The 25,054-nt window shown below is 37.1% G+C and overlaps 6 protein-coding genes and 1 pseudogene across 8 annotated transcripts in view; 1 reads left to right on the forward strand and 6 right to left on the reverse strand.

Annotated features, from left to right (window-relative positions):
- Positions 1-4,884, forward strand: part of LOC132172864 (protein NRT1/ PTR FAMILY 5.4-like) — a 5,014-nt gene extending 130 nt beyond the window's left edge. The window contains exons 2-5 of the mRNA XM_059584433.1: positions 202-453; positions 682-956; positions 3,116-3,590; positions 4,234-4,884. Coding sequence (XP_059440416.1) covers positions 202-453; positions 682-956; positions 3,116-3,590; positions 4,234-4,650 — 1,419 coding nt within the window. The 3' untranslated portion in view covers positions 4,651-4,884. The remainder of the gene's footprint in view (positions 1-201; positions 454-681; positions 957-3,115; positions 3,591-4,233) is intronic.
- A 96-nt stretch (positions 4,885-4,980) lies between these two features.
- On the reverse strand, positions 4,981-6,785 carry LOC132167689 (uncharacterized). Of its 3 annotated transcripts, none has more exons than XR_009438706.1 (6): positions 6,614-6,785; positions 6,349-6,508; positions 6,169-6,229; positions 6,006-6,068; positions 5,522-5,676; positions 4,981-5,423 (listed from the first exon to the last, which is right to left on the reverse strand). XR_009438706.1 is itself a non-coding variant. In XM_059578698.1 (6 exons), the coding sequence occupies exons 3-6, from the start codon at positions 6,217-6,219 to the stop codon at positions 5,352-5,354; spliced, it is 336 nt and encodes a 111-aa protein (XP_059434681.1). In that variant the 5' UTR covers positions 6,220-6,229; positions 6,349-6,508; positions 6,614-6,785; the 3' UTR covers positions 4,981-5,351. The 3 variants fall into 3 exon arrangements, 2 of the variants coding, with proteins under 2 accessions (XP_059434681.1, XP_059434682.1); XM_059578698.1 differs by having other exon boundaries at positions 6,006-6,063; XM_059578699.1 differs by having other exon boundaries at positions 6,006-6,063; positions 6,349-6,785.
- Positions 6,786-8,174: 1,389 nt separating this feature from the next.
- On the reverse strand, positions 8,175-9,772 carry LOC132172875 (putative disease resistance RPP13-like protein 1). The gene is made up of 2 exons (XM_059584440.1): positions 9,439-9,772; positions 8,175-9,010 (listed from the first exon to the last, which is right to left on the reverse strand). Exons 1-2 carry the CDS (start codon positions 9,770-9,772, stop codon positions 8,175-8,177), a joined length of 1,170 nt encoding a protein of 389 aa, XP_059440423.1.
- A 115-nt stretch (positions 9,773-9,887) lies between these two features.
- LOC132172885 (putative disease resistance RPP13-like protein 1) lies at positions 9,888-10,875 on the reverse strand. Its single transcript, XM_059584449.1, has one exon. It carries the CDS (start codon positions 10,873-10,875, stop codon positions 10,129-10,131), a length of 747 nt encoding a protein of 248 aa, XP_059440432.1. The 3' UTR covers positions 9,888-10,128.
- Positions 10,876-15,997: 5,122 nt separating this feature from the next.
- Positions 15,998-17,936, reverse strand: LOC132172896 (putative disease resistance RPP13-like protein 1). Its single transcript, XM_059584458.1, has 3 exons — positions 16,823-17,936; positions 16,601-16,665; positions 15,998-16,474 (listed from the first exon to the last, which is right to left on the reverse strand). Exons 1-3 carry the CDS (start codon positions 17,934-17,936, stop codon positions 15,998-16,000), a joined length of 1,656 nt encoding a protein of 551 aa, XP_059440441.1.
- A 126-nt stretch (positions 17,937-18,062) lies between these two features.
- Positions 18,063-19,097, reverse strand: LOC132172905 (putative disease resistance RPP13-like protein 1; annotated as a pseudogene).
- A 1,070-nt stretch (positions 19,098-20,167) lies between these two features.
- Positions 20,168-23,386, reverse strand: LOC132172916 (uncharacterized). Its single transcript, XM_059584479.1, has 3 exons — positions 21,896-23,386; positions 21,432-21,676; positions 20,168-21,278 (listed from the first exon to the last, which is right to left on the reverse strand). The coding sequence occupies exons 1-3, from the start codon at positions 23,384-23,386 to the stop codon at positions 20,168-20,170; spliced, it is 2,847 nt and encodes a 948-aa protein (XP_059440462.1).
- Between the last annotated feature and the right edge of the window lie 1,668 nt (positions 23,387-25,054).

Below are 25,054 nucleotides of genomic sequence, written 5' to 3' on the forward strand. Positions count from 1 at the left end.
AAAAATCAACGTTTGATTCAAATGCTAATTTTCATTGCCACATATATTAATTAGAAGTCATATAATAGTCTATTAATTAGCATTACAAAAAAAATTAACTCTTGATTTATCTTCCGTATTGATTTAAAGGTTAATTTTTATTGCCACACCACTTTAGTCCTACATTACTTGTATAATTTTGTGGGTTTCATATGATGACAGGGAACAGTGCTATTGACCTTGTCGGTGTCGGTGTTTCCTCCGCATTGGCGGGAAGCATTGTTCTTTGTAGCTCTTTACATATTGTCTGTCGGAGAAGGTGGGCACATGCCATGCGTGCAAACCTTTGCGGCGGACCAATTCGACGAGGATTCGCCGGAGCAGAGAAAGGAGAAGAGCTCCTTTTTCAATTGGTGGTATGTGGCAATAGTGATCGCTGCAACTACTGCCACATTGCTCATAATCTATTTGCAGGTAATTATGTAAAACATACTCAAAATTATTATAAATTTTCTAAAAATACTTAGATATTACAACTTTTATTATAATTTTTTTTATGTGGTTGATAATTTAACCTCTAATTGAACATTACTTTATCATTGTAGCTTTTCTTTTTTTTTTTCTTCAGAAACCCAGAAAATGTTTTAATCATTCAAGCACTAAAGAAGCAAAAATGTCAAAATTTTCATAATGTGGCTACAGGATAACATTGGGTGGACAGTAGGGTTTGGAGTGTTGGCAGGGGTGTTGGGAGTTGCATTGGCAATATTTTTGCTGGGAATGAAGAAGTACCGAAAGGAGGGTCCCCCAGGGAGCCCATTCACAACGGTGGCGCAGGTGTTTGTTGCAGCAGCTCGGAAGTGGCGCGTGAATGAGACGCGCAGCGGTTGGGATGTATACTATGGAGATCAGAGCAGTGGGTCCCTGCCTCATGGTCAACCTAACGCTCGGATCTTGGGCCGGACTAATCAATTCAGGTACTGATCAACTCCTTTTTCAGTGGGTGAGTCTATCTAAAGCCACGTGGGTGTGTGGGAAAAGTTCCTGTCATTGTCTATTTTTTTTTTTTTTTTTTTTGGAATTTGATCTAATATTTCAGCAATTTGGTATTAGTTAGTAATTTAGGCAGCGCAACATATTATTGTTAAAGTAATAATTAAAAGATTAAATTTACCTCTTCTTATCAGCTTAAACTTTTGAGATAACTGGTAATTTAACATGGTATCAGAGTCAAAGGTCATGAGATCAAACTTTGACTCCATCAAATTACCCTCTGAGCCCACACGTGAGAGTGAGTGTTAAAGTGATGATTAAATGATTAAATTTACGTGTTTCTATCAGCTTTAAACTTTTGGGATAACTGGTAATTTAACAATTATGAATCTCTATAAGATGACTTGTCTGCTTAAATAAGTTTTGCACAGTTCAGCTATCTACTCAGATAAGTTATTTTCATATTGCTTTCTCACATGTACTGTTCAAATTGTTGAAAATTATTCGGATTAGTACTATAGAGAGGGTAAGTGCATGGCTTACCTATCTTATAGACAGAAGAGTCCGAAGACTTAATTTGTTTGGAACAACTGGATTCTCTACTTTTTCTCTTTGTTAAACTGTTCGAATTACACTCAATTTAAGCAGCTAATTACAGTTCGGATTTTTCCAATTGTTTATGTGGATAATGGAGAAATGGGATAGGAGTATGGGACCCAAAATATTCCGAGTATAGATTCATTGGATTATGCCAAGATGTATTGACAGTTCTATTTGCGACTTTCTTGACAGATTATAGATAAAGTTCTGATAGATAGGACACGTTTTCCATTTCACTGTTTGGATTGCGGTCAACTTTGAGGAAATGGTAAGATAATTTAAGTAGGGATTTGGAGGTAGAGGTCAAAAGGAAGAAGATTGTGTGAATGATTATTGATGTTAGGTGGATTGGATGAGTATAAACGTTTGGTTTTTGTCTTGAGAAGATATAGTTGGTTTGGCCATAATCCACTCAATCTTTGAATGCTAAGCTGATAATTACACATATCATTCTCAATTGGATACCCTTTATTTACATCCCCACAATTTCAAAGTTTCAAAGCATTCAGTCAAAAATATCGGTCTGAATTTAGCTATATAAATAATAAAATAATAAAGTTAATAGGTGGTCGGATCACTTTTTAAGATGAGGACGTAACTGACCACCCTCTCATCCCAAGGGGGTGATTGGTCATCTAACGGAGTAGTTGGGGAGTGACCAAGATGGCAATTCCCAAGGGATGGCGACTATTATCTCATTCATTAAGGGGTGGTTGACAATCCTGTCACCTTTTGAGTGGGTGTTTAGCCACCCCAAGAGCGTGGTTAGAGTTGACCAACCACCACCTTTACCCCCAAAGGTTTTTTTTTTAAGGCTTTTATGGCTTAATTTATACCGTTCATTTGAATGAAAACTTTAGAATCGTAGGAGACCTCAATCTTAGTTTAGCATATCTCTTTGGTGTAACAATATCACATAATATTATTATAGTCTTTCTATAAATTGATGCTATTATAGACAATAATATCGTGTAGCATATATTGAAAGCAACTATGTTCATTAATATATATATATATATATACATTTTTTTTTTGAAAGAAGTACATATATATTGAAAGCAACTCAATCACCCTGTCAGTACCAACCAAAGTGTAATAAACCAAAAGTTTTAAATGCTCACTTAAAGACAATAAAGACACATCTGTAAATTATGATATGTCACTAAATAAAAATATAGAAGTCATTCGTTTCACAACTTTCTTTTACATGTAATGAACATATGCGTTGTTCCAATTGCAAGTAGATGCCATTTCAAAAAAAAAAAGAAAAACAAAAAAATTACAAGTAGATGCAAGGGCTTAGGGATCCCTCTCTCAAGTAATTTAGCCATTTGAATTACTAGTAATTCAGATAGCAAATGCAAGAGAGTCCTTATAGACTCACCTATCTTAGCAGATGGGCATACTGCTCGAGACTTGTTCGAGTAAATGAGCTCCATAAGAGCTCTCTTATATTTACTGTCCTAGTCATTAATTAGTACATACAATTAATGGAGTTACAATTTTCCAAAAAGTTTATTAAATCACCAGTTTTAAATTTCAGGTTTTTGGACAAGGCAATGATCATAGACAACAACAATGATGCATCAAGCAAAACCAGAAATCCATGGAGGCTATGCTCACTAAATCAAGTAGAAGAAGTAAAGCTGGTCCTCCGCCTCATCCCCATATGGTTTAGCTGCTTAATGTTTAACGTCGTCCAAGCCCAACTCCACACCTACTTCATCAAGCAAGGAAGCACAATGATCCGGTCGATCGGACCCCACTTTCAGCTTCCTTCGGCATCGCTTCAAGCCCTCACTGGCATCGTAATCTTAATCACAGTCCCAATCTACGAGAGAATTTTCGTCCCGATTGCCAGAAAATTCACCGGACACCCATCAGGCATTACTGTGCTGCAAAGGATTGGAGTAGGCCTTTTTCTATCCATCATCAACATGGTTGTGGCAGCTCTGGTGGAAGCGAAAAGGGTTAGCATCGCCAAAGAGAATAATCTCATGGATAACCCAAAAGCAGTGGTAATATTAAATCTTCACTTATTTCAAAGTTTAAACTGATAATAAATGATTGATTTAATTAATCATTTAATTAATATCTTAATCACACTCAATCACGTACGTATGAGCTTAAACTCTCTTTTAATGAGGGATGCCTAACACGTGGGATATTTTAATCAAAATGAAGGGTGAAACCTGTGAATTATAAAGTGAGAGTTCGAATTCATGACTTATAACTCTCGATACAAATAAGGATCTTCTACAATTTCAAAAAAAAATTGTAGATTCTAAACTATGTTGCATGTTACTGATGAGAATTGGGTATATTTTTATCAGATTCTTGCTCTGTATAATGTAGAAAAGTTTTGAGTCAAAAGCTGTCATTTGCTTTTCTTAAGAAAAAACGTCTCTTCAAAAGTGAGGAAGAAGCCTTTTGGGAGGAAAACTCTTTTTGGCTGCTTCAGTAACATGCCACATTTTTAAAAGTTAGCATTTTTCAAACCGTTTGATGCAAGAAACGACCTGAATTCCGTAATTTTAGAATCTACATTTTTTTTTTTTTTTTGGAAATTGTTGGGGATCCTGATCCCTCTGTTACCATGTTAAATAAATATTTATCCCCAAAAAAGTGATGAATTTAATCATTTAATTTATATTCTAATAGGTACCGATGGTAATTTGGTGGTTGCTTCCACAATACATAATCTGCGGTTTGTCCGACGCATTCACGATTGTCGGACTACAAGAATTGTTCTATGCTCAAATGCCAGAGGCGATGAGGAGCATCGGAGCGGCGGCATACCTCAGTGCTCTTGGAGTCGGAAGCTTCCTTTGCAATGCTATTATATTGATTGTGCAGGCAATCAGCTCAAGGGGTGGTGAGAAATGGCTTGGGGACAATCTGAATCGTGCACACCTTGATTATTTCTACTGGGTGTTGGCAGGAATGAGTGCTTTTAGCTTGTGTGTCTATGTATGGAATGCTCGGCACTTTGTCTACAAGAAGATTGAAGGGGATAAAGTAAGCAAAGGGCAAGTACTGCAGCAGGGTTTCAATGGGTACGTGGATGTAGAATTTTGATAATTGAGGGCCATGTTTTGTGTAATTACAAGGAATCCTCAAGTGAGACGGGACAAACCGTTTTACGTTTAAGATTTTATTTCGTTTTATCTACCGAATATAGATAACCAAAATGAAATATAGACCATAAAATGGCCCCTCTCCATAACGAAGAGGATCCTTATCCTATTTAAAAGTAGGTTAATATAGAAAGCATACTATGCAGAGTATATCTTATAGTGGATGAGCATTTGAATTGAGCAATAAATGGTTGTTATAGACATAGCAGTAAATATTTTAATCCATCAATCCATAATGTAAAGAGAAAAAGGAAACCAATTATTCCTGGAAAGTACGTTTAAAATGATATATATCTCAACACACCAAAATCAACATCTGTTCATGCATTCCTAGAAAATAATGTACAACTTGCATCCAGACAAAGGAACTAATAGAATTGAAAATCAAAGCTAAATTAAGCACTAGTCACCGACTCTCAATTGGTGAAATATTGAAACAGAACATTTTCAATATGTCAAAAATACCAACAAATCCCTCATGATCTTCACAAGCTTCATGGGAAGTTTTCCATTTTCCTGTCTCCAATGATAATTTTGGTCAAAGTTTGAATGTTGACTGTTCACCACCTTAAAACATGAGGACATCTTTTACAGAGAACCAAATGGTGAGAATGCAAATTCAAAGATGTCACCAACAATAATTTAGTGGGCCTCAGCAGCATCATTTGCCTGATATTTGGATTGCAGATGAAGATATCTCAGATCTTCGGGCACCTGTGACAGAGTTTGTGTTAGTTCGACGATTTCTAACACAAATGACTCTATATAAAGCCATTATGACAGTTGTCAACATTGCATTCCACTATCATTACCCCTTTGCTCAACAATGAGGGCTGAGATGCCTCATGAGCTTGATGCTGAATGTGTTGGTGACACAGTAGAATCGAAAGGTCCATTGCTGTCATCATTAAAGGAGGCTTCCATTTTGTCTTTAACTCAAAAACCCATTCATCCAAATGAATCTTTTCTGTCAATGATATAAACAAAAGAAGTGTTAGTCATAAAATGAACTATCATACATATCTTCTGTCAAAGATATCAATGTAGAAAAGACAATATTATGGACATGTAGCAAAGAGAGACAACCTCTTTGTCTTCTTTCTTTTATATTACCACAACACGTTTGTTGGACAATTTTTGAACTAAATAGAAGAGCAAGTATCTAGATTCCTAAGAAAAGAGACAGTACATAGTTTCCTAAGAAATATTCAGATATATCATTGTATTTAAAATATCATCCATCTTAACAGGGACCATGCAGTAGGCACAGAAAAATTCTCTGCTTCCAATGATTACCTTCTTCTTCCCACATAGCAGCTATCCGAAGAAAAGGTATTGATTGGTATTTTTGAGCCTACACTTCAGCAAATACAGAAAAAGTTCAATAACTGAAGTGTCTGAATCAAAAGATAAATAAGAATGCATAAATGGTAGATTAAAACAGAGAAGAAATCCCTACACGTGTATATGCAAGCCTCTGCTTTGTGTATTCATAACCAAGCTTTTCCATCTCCTGTATTCTGTCAATTAAATATTTTTCCATACAATTAACCAATCAAAACGAAAAACATTTAGACAGAAATAAACCAAAGATAAATTTACAAGAGAGAGAAAACGTTACAAAAAGGCAGGTTCTTACTAGAATTTTAGCTCATTCAATCAATTTGTCAGTTGTTGAAGCCCCTTCTTGTCCAAAGATTTCATGCTTGGAAATTTAGAGATATGAAGAACGGTGAACGGTGAAGTAATGGAAGAACATCCAAGTAGTTACAATAATTAGCCAATGATCCAATTGGAAGCTGCAAAATCAGATTGATATATAATTGGGCGTGGATATGACGAAAATATAAAAGAGACCCAGCTTGTGAAAATATGAACCAAGTGTTAGGCGTTGGATCACAGACCACATATTCTATATGTCCATCTTTGATGCTTGTACTCGTAATCTGAGCTCATCCAATATAATATTCAGGAATCTTCCGCCCTTCTTTGTTTCTTCAACAAAGAGCATTTGTTGGTCCAAATAGAAGAAAGCGAGGTACGCAACCCGTCTTCTTAAGAGAAAACTCCCCAACTATAAGACATCCTAAAAAATAAAAGAAATTAATGGGCTTCAATTTAGCCAACATGTATAAAAGAGACTCAATTTGATATAAAAAAAAAAAATGAACCAATTAAATATTTAGAAAATGGATTAATTAGCTAACCTTCTAGAGTTCATATATGCCTCGCAGGATCATACATTCTATTTGCTTCTTGTAATTGTGACCCACGCTCTTTGATCTTCTGCTAGTTAAAACAAATTTCCATGAAACTAATTGAAACAAAAAGAAATCTGTATATATTAAAGAATATAGGAAAGTTATTACGAGAAGGAAAAGGGTCATATTTTTAATTAGCTTATCCAAAACAGCAATTACCTGAATATGTTGTTGCCGCCTTTGAGATATTATAACAGAAAATGGGACTCTTACGACGGGGCTTTTTGGCTCATCCAATATATTCTTCATCATCAATCAATATGTGTTCGACGTTAGGAATCTTTCGCCGTTCTTTTTCTTTCTTGCTTTTCCACCGTTTCCTCAACAAAGGGCAATTTCGGATGTTTATTATAGATAGGGAGGTAGGCAACCCTTCTTTTGGCATGTACTCCAGCTTACGGCAGTGCCTGACCGACAATTCTTGAAGAGATGTGAGGTGTTGAAGCCCTCTCGTGTCCAAAGATTTCATATTTGGAGATGAAGATATATGAAGATTAGTCAGACAAGAAGGCAGCAACTCTGGCTCTGGAAATGACTCCGCGTCTTCAGATTTGCCACCGATTCTCAAATCTCTAAGAGACGGGAGTTCTTGCAAACCCCATCCCATCCGACCGGCAAAGAGTTTATCACAATCAGTAACGGCAATAGATTTCAGATTGGAAGGAAAGCCCCCTTCGGGAAACGACTCAACTCTTGGACAAGTATGTATATAAAAACGGGTAAGAGAAGGCAGGAGTGTATGCATCTTCTCTGGCAGTGAGCTCAGGCTTCCACAATGTTGGACACCAAAGGATGTAAGTTGGGGGGCACGAATTCCTCCTTTCGGAAAAGATACAAAATTAGGGCAGTCGCTGATGAAAATATCCGAGGTCACTAAATCGCGTCCATGTTGTTCTGAAACTGTAAAAGATTTCAGATTCTTACACCTCCAGATATGGATATCACAAAGCTTTGGGAATAAATCTAATGGAAATGACTTGAGGGAATCACAATTGTCCAACTTCAACCATGTAAGGGATGAAAAGTCTAAGTGTGTTGGGAGCTCTAACTTCATACATTTCTTGATTTCTAACACTAGAAGACAGTTGTTGGAGGCCACCGTGGGAAAGGATTCTAGTGAGTCAAATCTTCCAATTTCGAGCGCCCTCAATTTAGTTGGTAATTCCTTTAGCAGAACCTCATTACAATCTCTTAAATGTAATTGTCATACAACAGGAGCCTTTGGGAGTGAAGCTACCAGCAGCGGACATTCATGAATCTCAAGTTTGACTGCAGAAGGAAGATCAACCGGTAGCCCTCCAATTAACTTAGGACAATCAATAATATAAAGCTCTTTGAGTTGTGAAAAAGCTCTACCTTCATTTTCAGCACCAAAAGAAGACCATTCCTCCCAATTTAACATTCGCTCAAACCTTAAAACTTTTAAGGCTCCAAATGGTTTAACGGTTGAAGAATTATTGGCATAAAACTCACGAGCCACTTTAACAATTCCTTCAAACCCAACAATAGAGAGGTGCTCCAAAGAGGGTAGCTCTCCAAGTGATGGCAAGTAGGGACAAAGTTTACAATTTTTTAGGTGAAGGGACACTATCTTAGAGTACGAAAGATGCCCAACCCAATCTGGAAGACTTTCGGCGCCATAGTTGTTGATAGTGAGACTTTTCAAGTTACTATGGGGTCGGAGATTGTCAAGTACAGATCTTTGACAGTCTGAAATATTAGTATCCAATGAATTCCATTCCAACACCAACTCCTCAAGGTACTTCCTGTCTTTCAAGCATGCTTTCAGAGCATTCGTAGGAGATACATCATTTTGGAGCTCTGAAATAAAAAGCTTTCCTCGAAGATTTGCAAGTTTTCCCAATTCTTCAATGCAAGCCCCACTATGTTTGCTGATGATAAATTTACTTAAAGTTTGTACACGTTTTAGTCTACCCAATTGCATTGGCATTTCCGTTATGCCAGTTCCACTGATATCAAGATGACGCAAGTTAATGAGTTTTCGCATGTCTCTTGGTAATGCAAAAAGATCTTTACATTCTGATAAATTCAATGTTTGCAAATTGCACAACTTACATATGGAATCAGGTAACCTTGTAAGTGGGAAGAAAGGTTCAAGTAACGTAGATGCTTAATTTTGCCAATTGATTTAGGCAACTCAGTCATTTTTTGATAGTAAGATAGAGAGATCACCCGCAAGCATCTTAACTTTGGCAAAAAATCAAGTGGTACTCTCTTAGTTAAGAAGTAACGGCCGCGTTGTAACAACCCCAATGTTAGGAATGTGTGCAATTGAGTAGCTTCGTAAAGAATCTCAAACTTCTTATAATTATTAAATTCTCTTCAGAAATAAGACAAATGGCGAGTCTTTTTCATTTTTCCATGAGAATGGTCAACCTCCAGCCTAAAAGTAAAATTTTCAGACACAAATTTTGTCAAGTCGTTGACAAGATCATGCATTACAAAACCTGATTTTTTGACACTTGACTGTTCCAACAATGATCTTGATGCCAAATCAAGGAAGTAATCTTCACCAACCTCTTCCATTCCTTTGTTTCTAGTTTCTTCAAGGAAACCTTCTGCCATCCACAATAAGACTACTTCATCTTTTTCTAAAACGTAATCCTTAGGAAATACTGAACAGTAAGCAAAGCATTGCTTTAAATGTGAGGGAAGATATTTGTAACTTAATCTTAGAGCTGGAAGAATGTCTGTCTTATCTATTGGCGAATCCCATAATTCGCTCTTCAGTATTTTCTCCCACTCATCAACACCTTCTTTAGATCGCAAGAGACCTCCCATTGTTTTGGCTGCCAACGGTAGACCGTCACACTTTTTCACAATTTGTGTACCTATAACTTCTAGTCACACTTTTTCACAATTTGTGTACCTATAACTTCTAGCTCTGGACATACATTAGAGTTATTATCGTGGAATGCATGTTTTGCAAAAAGGCGTCAACAATTTTCTTCTGCTAACTTCTTTAGATGATGAGATGGAACGGTGCGCATGATTGATGCAACACTATCATTGCGTGTTGTTATAATGATTATACTTCCTTGTGCCCCAGATTTAAATGGATTACTTAAGACCTCCCAATCAGCGTAATTCTCATTCCATACATCATCTAAAACAAGTAGAAATTTCTTCCCCATCAATTAATCATGTAGTCTAACTTGAAGCAGATTTAGATCCTTCATATCACAAGTTGACGAAGTCACTGCCTCTAGAACTGTTTTAGTTACCCTGAACACGTTAAACTCATCCGAAACACAAACCCATGCCTGAAGGTCAAAATGCTCCTTCACCCTCTGGTCCTTGTATACAAGCTTAGCAAGGGTTGTCTTGCCAATTCCCCCCATGCCGACTATGGGAATAACACGCAGATTTTCATTGTGAGTTGCATCATCCGAGAGCAACAAGCTTATTGTTTTTTTCTTATCACCATCCCTACCAAAAATACCAGATTCTTCAACCAAAGAAGTCGTGGGCAATCTTTTTGGTGACTCTCCTCCAACACCTTCTTTCAGACCTAGAACATCTTTTTGTTTTGCTAGATTTTCTAGTTTGTCAAGTAGTTCTTTTATCTTTGGCTCTATCACCTTGACAAAATGACCAAGGAAAGTAGAGATGGATTTACGTACCTTACTTGAAGTGGTTTGAAATTCAGCATCCAACTTACACTGCAAGGATTCAGTGGCTATCTCATCCAAGATGTCTTCAGCATCATAGACAGCATCTTTTGACTCCTCCAGCCACACTTTCACAGCAGGCTTTGTAAGTTGTTTTTCCTCCGCATCTTCAAGCAGTGCATTCACAGACAACAATGCTATCTTCAACTTGTGTAAGAGTCCCTCGTTGAGTTCTCGTCCCCGAAAGAAGTCAACGAAGTCCCCGGATGCCATTCGTTCAAAAAAGGCATGGAGAAAGGGAGAGATAAGTATGCCTGCAGTCTCAGCCATGTTTTCTTCTTTGCAAATCCAAGGAAATGAAGGAAGATTAATGGAGGAAACGGCAGAGCGAAGGGCAGAGCAATGAGAGATTGCAGTGGAAGAAATGAAAGAAAATGAAGGGAGGTGATTGCAAGAAACAGTAGAGCAAAATGAGAGATAATATGTTTTGCTTTGTAAAGCAAAGGAGGCATACAGGAAACAGCCAATGGGAGTGATGGACACACACGGCTCATGGACTCCGCTGCTTTGGATTCGTTGGTGCATTGAATGTGGTGGTCTCCACACCACGTGATTGAATGAAAGTAATCAATCAAAGGAAATGGAAATCAGGAAAGTGATGTTGTAACGCCTCCATTATTGAGGAGGTGATGTGTAGTGTAGACCACCAACTTGGGAGGTAAATGCCATGGAAGGTGAGAAGACCACAAGTCTTCACTTGTACGGAAATGAGTTGAAGAAAAATATGATAATTTAGATAAATTTTAAATAAATGGGCTCCAAGTTTTCTTTCTCTCTCTTTTGTTGTTGTTTTAAAATAAAAACATTAATAATCTAAAACACAAAACACTCAAAATTGTTTGTACATTTTTGTCACATTATAATAATTTTTGAAAAGTTTTTTTTTTTTTCAAAAAAAAAACCCTACACTTCAAGGAAGGCAAAGAGAAACACTCCTCCGACCGAGGCTTCAGCCATGTTTTCTTATTTGCAATAGAAGAAATAAAAGAAAATGAAGGAAGATGAATAAAGCCAACATCAAAGCTAAATCATAGTTGAGTAGATAGATTATAACGATCTAAAAAAAGCACTAGCCACATCTACAATATCACTTTAAAATGATTTGTCAAAATTGTAATTGGAGCTCCCTATAATCACTTATAAAGTCTACTCAGTGAAAGTTAGCACCTATAAAGGCTAATCATCTTCCCCATATATATGAGACTGAAGTGCTGCAATACAATATCACGACATATAATTGAAATTATCCCATGTCCAAAAGCAGTACCATTTGAGAAGGCCATGGTCCTAACAATTAGGATGACCATAATACATATAGTTTTATTTTTCTTTCCTAGTACCCATGACATAGTCCAACTGCTAAAAAAATAAAACAGCAATGTTCCATTTCCCATAACTTAAAAGCAAGAAAGGAAAAAGTAAATCAAACAAGAAAGAAGGAACAAAATAACTAAAATCAGACCCCTGCACACTATACATCCATTTGCCAAAACTTCCATTTCTGCAAAATTTATGCAGAAACCAGCCTTCAACAGTTTGATAAGTTGCGAGAACTGTTCACTCATCAAAAAATTTCAGCAATTTGGTAAAGGCTGCTGGAAAACGTTTTTATTTTTTAATTTTTTGGTGTTTTTGAACAATTTGCCACACAAAAATAGCTTTTTTGTGAGGCTACTATAAATGCTTGTGCGTACCCAAATGGCTCATGGAATAGTAAAAGTAACTCATATTGGGTCACATGTAACTACAACAAGTACAAAAGATATAAGGAAGAGAATTGCTTTCTTGTATTTTTCTATCTTTCTCTTATCCTTTTATTTTGAAAATTAATCAATTGAATATGTAGGACATGAGTCTTGTGTGGATCATACAGATCCAATAATGAATTTTCAAAATGAAAAAATGACTCAAAAATACTAAATAGCATGTCTCTACAAGAAAACTGTGGAGTAATGGACAAAGAAGAAAGGAAGAGAAGACGAAGTCCACAAGCAAATGGGACAGCTTTCATGTCTCTCTCTGTTCTGGTCCAATTGAATGTGGTGGACTCCACACCACGTGATTGAAAAAGTCTACCAACTAGTAAATGCCATGGAAGTTGAGTAGGGAAACCTCTATTTTTTTAATTTTTTTTTTCTATTAAAAAATAGAGGAAAAACGAGAGTGACTACTATAGGAATAATCCCAGGTACTCTTTCAAGCCAATTGAGCCCATAGTTTGACTCGGGAATAGTATGAAAATAATTCTAAGCACTTCCTCTTTTGAGATTCGATCCCGAGACTTTTCACTCACAAACCATTAAGAGTTAGCCTGAATGTCACTAGACCATCATCGAAAGGTGAGTAGCAAAACTTAGTCCTTGTTAAGGAATGATTTAGTTTCATTTGATTTTTTTTTTTTTTTTTTTAATTATAGTTTCAGTTTATCTTAAGTGTATGGAAATGAATTAAAGAAAAATGATGCCTTGTTAGTTTCTGCTTGTCTGTATTACTCATAAAAAAAATAAAAAAAAATAAAAAAAAGGAGAAAAATTGAAGTTTGGGTTTCGAATATATATGATTCAGGATTTTATTGGTTTGGTTGTGATTTCTTCAAGTTGATTGTTTTATTATGAAATTGAAGTCCCTAAATATGATAGTAATTTGAGAAAAAATGAGGAAATTGCACAAGTGGAGGTGAATGTTGTTGTCAATGGATGCAGTACTATCTTTTAGACTCTTGAGAGGAAAAAGAAGCAAAGGTCTATCTCGGTACAATTTTTTCCTTGATTGGCTGGCTTGACTTGGGTTATAGCTGTAGAGTGCCAAGTTTGTTGAAATTTTTCATCTCCTGAGAAAGAAAAGTATCTGCAATTGTATGTCTATACCAAGGATTGATTGGAAGTAAAAACATCATGTAATCTTGGGTTCATCAGCCAAAAACATCATGTAACATTTAGCTTTACTAATAACTTGTAAAATGACTGCATCCGCAAAAGAACATGCTTTCTCATTCTTCAGGCTGTCATCATTTTAGATCAAATTTCATAAAGAATGAATGTGTACAGGTTACCCTTAAGAAGAATTCAATTTTCCAAATCATGCATAAGCATTAATGGCGTTTCTTTTTCTCTTGATAGTGAGAAAATGACAGGAAAAGAATTGCATGGTAGCATATTTGAATTGTGTTAGGGGTGAACACCAATTTCAGATACACATCGGAATTAATTTACTCGTCTTTGTGCAAATTAAATAGTCACACTAGCATCCAAAAATAAACTCACAATGCAAAATAATAATCAAGCAACCCACATGCAAGACACCAAAATTTTTACGTGGAAAACCTTTCAATGTGAAGGAAAAAACCACAGGACCTAGTCCAATCAAATCTTGCACTATCAACAATAATGAGTTTACAATTGTCTTCCCTAGAGAAATATCTAGAGCTTATTGCAACATCTAGAATACATGCATTCTTAGATTAAGTATAAATTCATCACCGTAAAAGTAGATTACAATAAGAATAAAAAAAGTTATCTCTAAGTAGGTAGTAGAAACCAAGAGACTAGAGAGGAATTCTAACAATCGACACCAGTTGTCAGGGCCAACATACTAAAATTGCATCAAGATTGGACCACAAACGACCTTTCAATCTTTGACGGATATGATTAGGCGAACCCTTTTTTTCCTTTTTCTTTCTCAGTCTCTCCCTACGCCTGCCGCCATTGTCTTCTTAATTTCTTCTCCTTGTTATTTTTTTATTTTTATTTTTTCCCTTCTTTTTTGTCTCATGTACAAAACGCACCCATAGTGTGTTTCTATATATATACTACAAAACAAGGGCTTTGTTTTGTAGCCCATGAGGTCCCCACGTAAGAGGGACCACCCAAAAAATTGAAAATTAGAGCTAGCTAGATTAAGCAAGCTTAATTGGTGAAATACTGAAAGCAGCAACATTTCGATTTTTACGAGCACTCAATGTTCATGATCTTCACAAGCTTTAAGGAAGTTTTCCATGTTCTTGTTTCTGATCGATGAGAATTCTGCTCAAAGATATCTTTTTCTGTCAATAATATAAATACAAAAGTGTTAGTAATCAAATGAAATATCATTGATATCTTTTGTCACACATGTCAATATAGAAAAAACAAGTAAAACTTTCCTGCCACTTTATCACAATTATTTTTCTTAGGGAGAGGGGGAGAGAAAAATAGATTCAAATTGTTGTGACAAACAAATGAAAAGAAGACAATAAAATTAACTCAATCACACAGGAACACCAAGATGTAGTACAAAGACTAAGTTTGGCCTTTCTTCCTGTTTTGGTATTGATTAAATAATCTGTTTGGTAATCAAACACATGCTGAAGAATGAAGTTGCTGTCACTTGTCTTTCTTCCTGTTTTGATAAAAATTCCAAACTCAAAAGATAATTTCAGTTTTGACAATAGAGGGGATTTACAATGCAAGTCCAGCTTCGTTGAGAAAGTGAGGAGAGGAATTCCCAATGGGAAGGAGATTGGCATGCAGCAGCTACTCAATTTAAACTCCAAGCATATGGCAAAGGAAAGAGACCCTGCAAAAGTGCCCACAAGGAATCAAGGACAGGCAGTGAAACAGAGATATATAGAAACACAAATCAGTGAACAAACCTGTATATTCACATAGAGCATCCCAAGCTTTATACGGACTTCACAATAATTTATGGTAGTGAAATTTAAGAGACCAGCAGTCTTAGATTATCATGACCAGAATTGTGAAGTACAAGATGAAGTCGCAAGTGGTAAAGCACTCTGTTTCGTAATACCAATGATCCAATTGAAAACTGCACTGCTCCAAGCGGTGAAGCAAATTTCACACCTTCACTTGCATTGCAATCTAAGCAGATCTGATCTGGCATGTGCATGAAAAATTGATATATATTTTACAATCTTCCAAAAAAAAAAAAAAAACCAATTCATGGGCGTGAAAAATTGAACCAAGTATTAGGTGTTGGAAATTTTATCTGACCTTCTGGCATTCATGGAGTACAGACCACATATTCTATATGTCCATCTTTGCTTATTGTACTCATAAATTGAGCTCGTCAATCTTCTAAATTCTGTTGATTCAAAATTTTCATACAATTAATATTAGAAAAACCCAAATTAGGCAGTGATAAAACCAAGAGAAATTTAGGAGACGATGAGAATATAAGAATACCATATATATGAAAGAATTTGAGAAAGTTATTACAAGAATTTTAATTAGTCGATTGAAAATGAGCAATTACCTAATTAAATGTGAAAGCTGAATATGTTGTAGCCGCCTTCGAGATATTATAACAGAAAATGGGACTCTTTGCGGGGCTTTTTGGCTCATCCAATGTATTCTTCCCTATCAATCACTATGTGTTCGACGTTAGGAATTTTTCGCCGTTCTTTTTGTTTCTTGCTTTGCCACTGTTTCCTCAACAAAGGGCATCGTATGATCTCTATTACAGAAAGGGAAGTAAGCAACCCCTCTTCTGGCATGTAATTGAGCTTAGGGCAGTCCCAGACCGACAAATGTTGAAGAGAGGTGAGGTGTTGAAGCCCTTTGTTGTCCCAAGATTTCATATTTGGAAATTCGATACAAAGAGAAGTCAGAGAAGAAGGCAGCAACCCTGGCTCTGGAAAAGATACCACATCTTCATATTTGCTACCGATTCTCAAATCTCTAACAGACGGGAGTTTTTGCAAACCCCATCCCACCCGTCCTGCTAAGAGTTTGTCACATCTAAAGATATTAATATCTACAACATGGGAAGGTAAGCCCCCTCCGGGAAACGACTCAACTCTTGGACAATCAACTATCTGAAAAAGTTTAAGAGAAGGCAGAAGTATATGCATCTTCTCTGGTAGTGACCTTAGATTTTCACAATAACCGACAGTAAAGGATCAAAGTTTGGGGGCATGAATTCCTCCTTGTGGAAAAGATACAAAATTAGGGCAATCACTGATGTAAATATTCAAGGTCACTAAATCACATCCATGTTGTTCTGAAACTGTAAAAGATTCCACATTCTTACACTCCCGGATAGTTATATCAGAAAGCTTTGGGAATAAATCTAATGGAAATGACTTGAGGGAATCACAATCGTACAACCTCAATGTTTCAAGGGATGAAAAGTCTTAAGTGTGTTGGGAGCTCTAACTTCATACAATCCCAGATTTCCAACACTTGAAGACAGTTGGTGGAGGCCAACATTCCCATGGGAAATGACTCTAGTGCCCCAAATCTTCCAATTATGAGCTCCTGCAATTTAGTTGGCAATTCTTTTAGCAAAACCTCATTACCATTGCTTAACTGTAATTTTCGTACAACATGAGCCTTTGGGAGTGATGCCACCAGCAGCGGACATTCACGAATCTCAAGTTTGACAGCAGAAGGAAGATCAACTGGTAGCACTCCTTTTAACTTAGGACAGTCAATAATATAAAGCTCTTCGAGTTGTGAAAAAGCTCTACCTTTGTTTTCAGCACCAAAAGAAGACCAGTCCTCCCAATGTAACATTCGCTGGAACCTTAGAACTTTCAGGGCTCCAAATGGTTTAATAGTTGAAGAATTGTTGCCATAAAACTCACGAACCACTTTAACAACTCCTTCAAACCCAATAATAGAGAGGTGCTGCAAAGAGGGTAGCACTCCAAGTGGTGGCAAGTTGGGACAAAGTTTACAATTTTTTAGGTGAATGGACACTATATTAGAGTATGAATGATGCCCAACCCAATCTGGAAGACTTTCGGCGCCATAGTTGATAGTGAGACTTTTCAAGTTACTATGGGGCCGAAGATTGTCAAGTACAGATCTATGACATTCTGAAATATTAGTACCGAAGTCATTCCATTCCAACACCAACTCAAGGTGCTTCCTATCTTTCAAGCATGCCTTCAAAGAATCTGTAGGAGATAAGACATTTTGAAGCTCTAAAATAGAAAGCTTTACTCGAAAATTTTCAAGTTTTCCCAACTCTTCAATGCAAGCCCCACTATGTTTGCTGATGATAAATTTAGTTAATGTTTGTAGACATTTTAGTCTACTCAATTGCATTGGCATCTCCTTTATGGCAGTTTCGCTAATATCAAGATGGCGTAAATTAATGAGTTTCCACATATCTCTTGGTAATAGAGCGAGATCTTCACAACATGATAAATCCAATATTTGCAAATTGCACAACTTACATAAGAAATCAGGCAACATTTTAATTGTAGTGGAAGAAAGGTTCAGGTAACGTAAATGCTTAATTTTGCCAATTGATTCAGGTAACTCAGTCATATTTCGATAGTGAGATAGAGATATCACACGCAAGCATCTTAACTTTGGCAATAAATCAAGTGGTACTCTTTTAGTTAAGAAGAAATAGTGGTCTTATAACAACCCCAATGTTAGGAATGTGTGCGATCAAATAGCTTCGTAAAAAACCTCAAACTTCTTAAAGTTATTAAGTCTTTTTCTGAAATACGACAAATGGCGAGTCTTTTTCATTTTTTCATGAGGATGGTCAACCTCCAACCTGAACGTAAATTGTTCGGACACAAATTTAGCCAAGTCGTTAACAAGATCATGCATTATAAAACCTGATTTATTTCCACTTGACTGTTCCAACAATGATCTTGATGCCAAATCAAGGAAGTAATCTTCGCCAACCTCTTCCATTCTTTTGTTTCTAGTTTCTTTTAAGAAACCTTATGACATCCATAATAAGACTACTTTATCTTTTTCTAAAATATAATCCTTAGGAAATATTGAACAGTAAGCAAAGCATTGCTTTAAATGTGAGGGAAGATATTTGTAATTTAATCTTAAAGCTGGAAGAATGTCTGTCTTATCGATTGGTGAATCCCATAATTTGCTCTTCAGTATCTTCTCCCACTCATTTACACCTTCTCTAGATCGCAAGAGACCTCCAATTGCCTTAGCCGCCAACGGTAGACCATCACACTTTTTCACAATTTGTCTACCTATTACTTCTAGCTTTGGACGTGCATCGGGGTTGCCATCATGGAATGCATGTTTTGCAAATAGTGACCAACAATCTTCTTCGAGTAACGTCTTTAGGTGATGAGTTGAAATGGTGCGCATGATTGATGCAACACTGTCATTGCGTGTCGTTACAATGATTTTACTTCCTTGTGCCCCAGATTTAAGCGGATTATTTAAGATCTCCCAATCAGCGTAATTCTCATTCCATACATCATCTAAAACAAGGAAGAATTTCTTTCCCATCAATTTATCTTGTAGTGTAACTTGAAGCAGATTTAGATTGTTACTATCAACATTTGTAGACGAACCTACTCCCTCTAGAATTGTTTTAGTTACCCTGAATACGTCAAACTCATCCGAAACACAAAACCATGCCTGAAGGTCAAAATGCCCTTTCACCCTTTCGTCCTTGTATACCAGTTGAGCAAGGGTGGTCTTGCCAATTCCACCCATGCCTACTATGGGAATAACACACAAATTTTCATTCCTAATTGCATCATCTAAGAGCTACAAGTTTAATATTTTTTTCCTTATCATCATTCCTACCAAAAATACCAGATTCTTGGACCAAAGAAGTCGTGGGCAATCTTTTTGATAATTCTTCTCCAACACCTTCTTTTAGACCTAGAACATCTTTTTGTTTTGCTAGACATTCTAGTTTGCCAAGTAGCTCTTTTATCTTTGGGTCTATCACCTTGACAAAATGATCAAAGAAAGTAGAGATGGATTTACGTACCTTACTAGAAGTGGTTTGAAGTTCAGCATCCAACTTACGTTGCAAGGCTTTAGTGGCTATCTCGTCCAAGGCATTCTCAGCCTCATAGACAACATCTTTCAACTCCTCCAGCCACGCTTTCACAGCAGGTTTTGTAAGCTGATTTTCCTCTGCGTCTTCAAGCAGTGCACTCATGGACAGCAATTGTATCTTCAAGTTGCGTAAGAGACCTTCGTTGAGTTTTTGTCCTCGAAAGATGTCAGCAAACTTGTGAGATGCCATTCTTAAAAAAAAGGCTTGGAGAATGGGAGAGAGAAGTAGGCTTGCAACCTCAGCCATGTTTTCTTCTTTGCAAATCCGAGGAAATGAAGGAAGATGAATGGAGCAAACGGGAGAGCAAAAAGAGATTGCAATGAAAGAAACGAAAGAAAATGAGGGAAATGGAGGAAGATTATTGCAAGAAACAGGATAGCAAAAAGAGAGATATTGCAAGCTATAATATGTATTGCTTTGTAAACCAAAGAAGGCATACGGTAAACATCCAATGGGAGGGATGGACCCACACGGCTCATGGATGAGAAGTTAGAATGATGGGAGGCACTTGCGGTAGCTTTGGATTCCCTGTTTACGTACCCCTATTTACTTTCTTCTGCTTGTCTTGTATGCTCACTCATAAGAGAAAATAATTGAAGCTTGGGTTTTGAAATATATATAATTCAGGATTTTATTGTTTCGGTTGTGATTTTTTTTTTTTTGAGGGAAATGATGATCATTTCATTCAAAACTTTGAAGAAATCAGGCATAAGCCTTACAACATTAGAGCCATCTGCTCTAAAAAAACAATTTCTGAGATACAACTAGGGACCTCTTCCAACCATACTTGGGTATCTGAACTCCTTAAAGCACACTTTGCCGGTCCATGAGCTGCTGAATTCGCCTCTCGCTTGATGTGCCGTATACTCCATTGGGTAAGGGACTCTAGTACCCATTTAATATCTGTAATGATCTGTCCATAACGAAGCCAACATTGGTTTTGGTTTTTGATTGCATTCACAACCAACAGTGAATCCCCCTCCAAAATGGTCTCGTGAACTCCCACTTCCCTACAAAACTCCACTGCTTTCAACGCGGCTACAGCTTCGGCAGCAGCTGGTTCATGGTGGTACTCAGTCGGTTGGCTTAGCGTTGCAATAATCTGTCCCCTCTCGTCTCGGATAATTACCCCTACTCCCATCCGCATTTCACCTTGGTCTACTGCAACATCCCAGTTACTCTTGTATAGCCCCGATGGTGGTGCTTCCCATTTTTGTCTGTTCGGCAGGGTAGGCTCCAGTTCCTCCTCGTACTTCACATTTACCATGCGATACAATTGAAGTTGCTCTATTGCTTGCTTCACTACTACACTTGGATGAGAGAATGGTTGCCCATGCACCACATCATTTCTTCTTTTCCAAATCTTCTTTGCAATGATGGCGAACAGCTCCATGTCCTCTCTCGTTAGAATCTCCATCATATTTTCCACTAGCTTGCAAAAATCGTCTCCTCCTGATGTACACTTTTGAAGCTTGCTGCCACTTACGCACCAAACATCCTGGGATGATGGACAATCCCATAGAATATGATGGGTAGTCTCCCTAACACTGCAACAGAAAATGCATGTATCATCCGCCAGTACCCGCCTCTGCTTGAGGTTATCTTTTGTGGGAAGAATCTTGCTACATGCTCTCCATAGAAATACTTTCACTGATTGTGGAATCTTCAAGTTCCAGAGCATTTTCCAGATAGCACGGTTTCCTTCCCCCTTTGAGCATTCCCCTTTAGTTCTATCTTGTCTTTCCTTCTCAAGGTGATACGCACTCCTCACCAAGAATTCACCCAAGTTCGTTGCACGCCAAATAAGCTTGTCTTCATGATGATATCTACTGAGAGGTAGATTGCATAATACCTTAGCTTCATCCTCACCAAAATTCTAACATATGAGGGGCCTATTCCATTGCACATGATTATCTTCAATTAATTCGGCCACCATTGCATTCTCCCTAATAAATGGACTGCACGTCTGTGGAGAATACGTTATTGGTACAGAGATCCATCTATCTTCACAGATCCTAACAGATCTCCCATTTCCAATACGCCAGTACAATCCTTCTTCAAGCAATTTCCTCCCTACCAAAATGCTTCTCCAAGCAAATGAAGGCTTGTTATCCAAATTTGCTGACATGAAAGATCCTGTGGGGAAATACTTTGCTTTGATAATCTTTGCTGCCAAACTGTCAGGGTATTGCATCAGACGCCAGCCTTGTTTTGCTAATAGAGCCTTGTTGAAACAAATCAAATCCCGAAAACCCAAACCGCCCAAATTTTTTGCACGACCCATTCTTTCCCAACTCATCCAGTGTATCTTCTTATCATTTTCCTTGTGGCCCCACCAAAATTTCTGCATCAATCTATTAAGCTCCCTGCACAGTTCTGTCGGAAATAAAAAAATCCCCCTACTATAAGTTGGTATCGTTTGGGCCACCGCTTTGATGAGAACCTCCTTCCCGGCTTGTGATAAGAATTTAGTCTTCCAATCTGACAACTTCTTCCTTACCCTATCTGTTAGGTTCTGGAATTCCCGGGTTCTTGATTTGCCAACTAACGCCGGAAGTCCCAAGTAAGTGTCGAAACGTTGTGCAACCGGAACTCCAACAACAGCCATAATTTGATCTTTTGTCGCTTGACTAGTATTACGACTAAAAAAGATCGAAGCTTTGTTGTTGTTTAGCCTCTGCCCTGACACTTCCTCATACACTCCCAACACCGTTTTCAAACAATTCCATTCCTGTTCCATAGCCTTACAAAAAAGAAGGCTGTCGTCGGCAAAAAATAAATGGTTTATTCTCATTCCTTTGAAAGAAGTTGGGACTCCCTTCGAACGGCCAGATCTGTCTTCATGAGATAGCATTACGCTCAAGACCTCCGCACAAATGATAGAGAGATATGGAGATAGCGGGTCACCCTGTCTAATACCCCTTGATGGTTTTATGTGCCCAACAGGAACTCTGTTAACATTCACAGAGTATGAGACAGAGGTGACGCACGTCATAATAAGTTGAACCCATTTACTCGCGAAACCCATTTTCTTCATGACTTTTTCAAGAAAGAGCCACTCAACCCGGTCATAGGCTTTGCTCATGTCAAGCTTCGCCGCCATGTAACCCACCCTCCCATACATGCGAGTATGCATAGTATGAAGAGTTTCATATACTGCAAAAATATTGTCAGAAATTAATCGGCCCGGGATAAAAGCCGATTGGTTACAAGAAATAATCGAAGGTAAGACAAGTTTTAGGCGATTAGCCAACACTTTTGCAAGAATTTTATAAACTACGTTACATAGACTGATGGGTCTAAAATCTGACACTCCCGAAGGATTTTTCTTTTTTGGCACAAGAGTAATATGGGTAAAATTTATGTCTGGGTCAATAAGGCCCGTACTGAAAAAATGTCTTACCGCCATCACTACCTCTTCCCCTACCAGATTCCAATGCTCCTGGTAGAACGCCGCTGGAAAGCCGTCTGGACCAGGCGACTTCATGGGCGAAATTTGGGATAAAGCTTGACTTATTTCTTCTTTTGACACCTCGCCCAGCAATTGTCCATTCATATCTGCCGTAACCCTCTCTGGTAACACCTGAATGCAACTTTCGATCCCACGCGGGCCAGAGGAGGAGAGTATTTTTGAGAAGTGCTGCACAAAAGCTGCCTCAATTCCCATAGGAATGTCCTGCAACACCCCTTCGCCATCCTTGATGGAGAAAATCAAATTTTTTTGCCGTCGTTGAGAAGCACATGCATGGAAATATTTGGAGTTTTTATCCCCATGTATCAACCAGCACTCCTTGGCCCTCTGTTGCCATTTTAGTTCCCTCTTCTCCATCATAGTCTGCGTCTGCTCTTGGAGTTGTTCTATAATATCCAGCTTCCATATCCCGTCTTCTGCTTGGAGAGCATTAAGTTTAGCAAGGTTTTCCTGGATGTCCATTTCCGTTGGGTCTCGGTTTAATTTTTTCCATCTGAGTAGTGATCCCCTGCTTCTCTCCAGTTTTCGGATGACGGGGTCCCAGCCTCGCCCGCTTCTCTCCTTAACCCTCCATACTTGATTGATGACCTCGTTCACTTCATTTTTATTCCATGCTACCTCGTACTGGAACTTTCTCTTGTGATTTCTAACAATTGGATGTTTTATTATGAATAATGAAGTCCCTAAATAAAGATTATAAGTTATAATTCGATCAGCAGAATTATAAGAAGATGATAGTAATGTGATTTTACAAATGGGCTCCAAGTACTCCAAGTTTTAAATTTATTAGCCATTTTTGTAAATTTATTAGCCATTTTGACAAATTGGAACATTTAAAGGAGAGATATCACTCTGTCAAATAACACTCGGAGGAAGGCAGAGAGAAACACTCCTCCCATTTGTTGTAATAATTGTTATAAAACATTGTTTAAGAAAAGCTTTTGACCTTTAGGTCCTTTTGTTGGATTATAGACGTTGGACATAACATTTATCTATTGGTTTTTATTATTATTATTATTATTATTATCTTTTGTTTTTATTATTTTTTATTTTTTATCATTTAATAAGTTTTGGTGGAAAAACCATTATGCTTCTTCATCATTACCGATTATTATATAATTGCCGCCAAATATATATATATATATATATATATATATATATATATTATCTTCATTTCATTTGAATCGGATAATATCTAATTAGTTATATTATAGGAGTATTTTTGTCCCATCAAAAAGTAAAAAGACAAAAATAATAAAATACTCATCTAATTAACTAAAAGAGTATTATCCAATTCAAATGAACTGGAAATGATCATATTCCATTAGAAAACCACCACCTCACTTCTATTAATAAACCTCAACCAAAGAGAACCGTGTATAAATTGTTTGCAAATTTCATTTTGTTTTTTTCTTATGTTTATGCCATTAGGATTTTTCTCAATCAAATATTTCAAGTTTTTTCATCAAGAAGATCAAATGATTGTTCTATTAGACTTTATTATTAGAAGTGCGTCTTTAACGAAGGTAGACATTATAGTCTAATCCTGAGAGATTTCATGTCAATAGATCACTAGGTTATATACTCGAGGAGGCACGAATCAACTTTGCAATATTATATAGTACATAGTTTGTATATATATATATATATATATATATATATATATATATATATCTATATATTTTTTTTAAAAAAAAAACGTTAGTCCAAACCCCTTTTTTTTTTCCCTTAATATATATAGTTTTTATTACAGATTTTAATTGTATGAAATATGTAATTGTAGTTACGTACTTAGGAATATGAAGAATAATAATGATTTCATTGACCACCAATCAAATTCTAAATAACTCCATCATACAAATTAAAAAGCCATTATAACAGAAAATGGGACTCTTTCGGCGTTTTTAGTTCATCCAATATATTCTTCCTTATCAATCAATATGTGATCCACGTTAACAATCTTTCGCAGTTCTTTTCCTTTCTTACTTTGCCATTGCTTCTTCAACAAAGGGCAAATGTCAATCCCTATAAGAGAAAGGGACGTAGGCAACCCCTCTTCTGGCATGTACTTGAGCTTAGGACAGTCGTTGATCCACAATTCTTCAAGAGATGGGAGGTGTTGAAGCTCTT

Source organism: Corylus avellana, chromosome ca1 (assembly GCF_901000735.1).
Source record: "Corylus avellana chromosome ca1, CavTom2PMs-1.0".
Lineage (NCBI taxonomy): Eukaryota > Viridiplantae > Streptophyta > Magnoliopsida > Fagales > Betulaceae > Corylus > Corylus avellana.

Excerpts from the sequence above, each read along its gene's own strand:
- LOC132167689 (XM_059578698.1), bottom strand. The coding sequence starts at position 6,219 with ATGGAAAAGCTTGGTTATGAATACACAAAGCAGAGGCTTGCATATACA. Across the intron at positions 5,677-6,005 it reads TGCTATGTGGGAAGAAGAAG|AAAAGATTCATTTGGATGAA; the intron begins GTAATCATTGGA and ends TATCATTGACAG. Across the intron at positions 5,424-5,521 it reads CCTCATTGTTGAGCAAAGGG|GTGCCCGAAGATCTGAGATA; the intron begins GTAATGATAGTG and ends ACTCTGTCACAG.
- LOC132172875 (XM_059584440.1), bottom strand. The coding sequence starts at position 9,772 with ATGGGAGGTCTCTTGCGATCTAAAGAAGGTGTTGATGAGTGGGAGAAA. Across the intron at positions 9,011-9,438 it reads GTCAAGTGTCAAAAAATCAG|AATGTAAAGATCTTTTTGCA; the intron begins GTTTTGTAATGC and ends TGAATTTATCAG.
- LOC132172885 (XM_059584449.1), bottom strand. The coding sequence starts at position 10,875 with ATGGCATCCGGGGACTTCGTTGACTTCTTTCGGGGACGAGAACTCAAC.
- LOC132172896 (XM_059584458.1), bottom strand. The coding sequence starts at position 17,936 with ATGACTGAGTTACCTGAATCAATTGGCAAAATTAAGCATTTACGTTAC. Across the intron at positions 16,666-16,822 it reads AGTGTTGGAAATCTGGGATT|TTTCAGAACAACATGGATGT; the intron begins GTATGAAGTTAG and ends AATCTTTTACAG. Across the intron at positions 16,475-16,600 it reads TCAGTGATTGCCCTAATTTT|ATAGTTGATTGTCCAAGAGT; the intron begins GTATCTTTTCCA and ends AAACTTTTTCAG.
- LOC132172916 (XM_059584479.1), bottom strand. The coding sequence starts at position 23,386 with ATGGACATCCAGGAAAACCTTGCTAAACTTAATGCTCTCCAAGCAGAA. Across the intron at positions 21,677-21,895 it reads TATCACAAGCCGGGAAGGAG|GCTCTATTAGCAAAACAAGG; the intron begins GTTCTCATCAAA and ends TGTTTCAACAAG. Across the intron at positions 21,279-21,431 it reads TGGATCTCTGTACCAATAAC|ATATCATCATGAAGACAAGC; the intron begins GTATTCTCCACA and ends ACCTCTCAGTAG.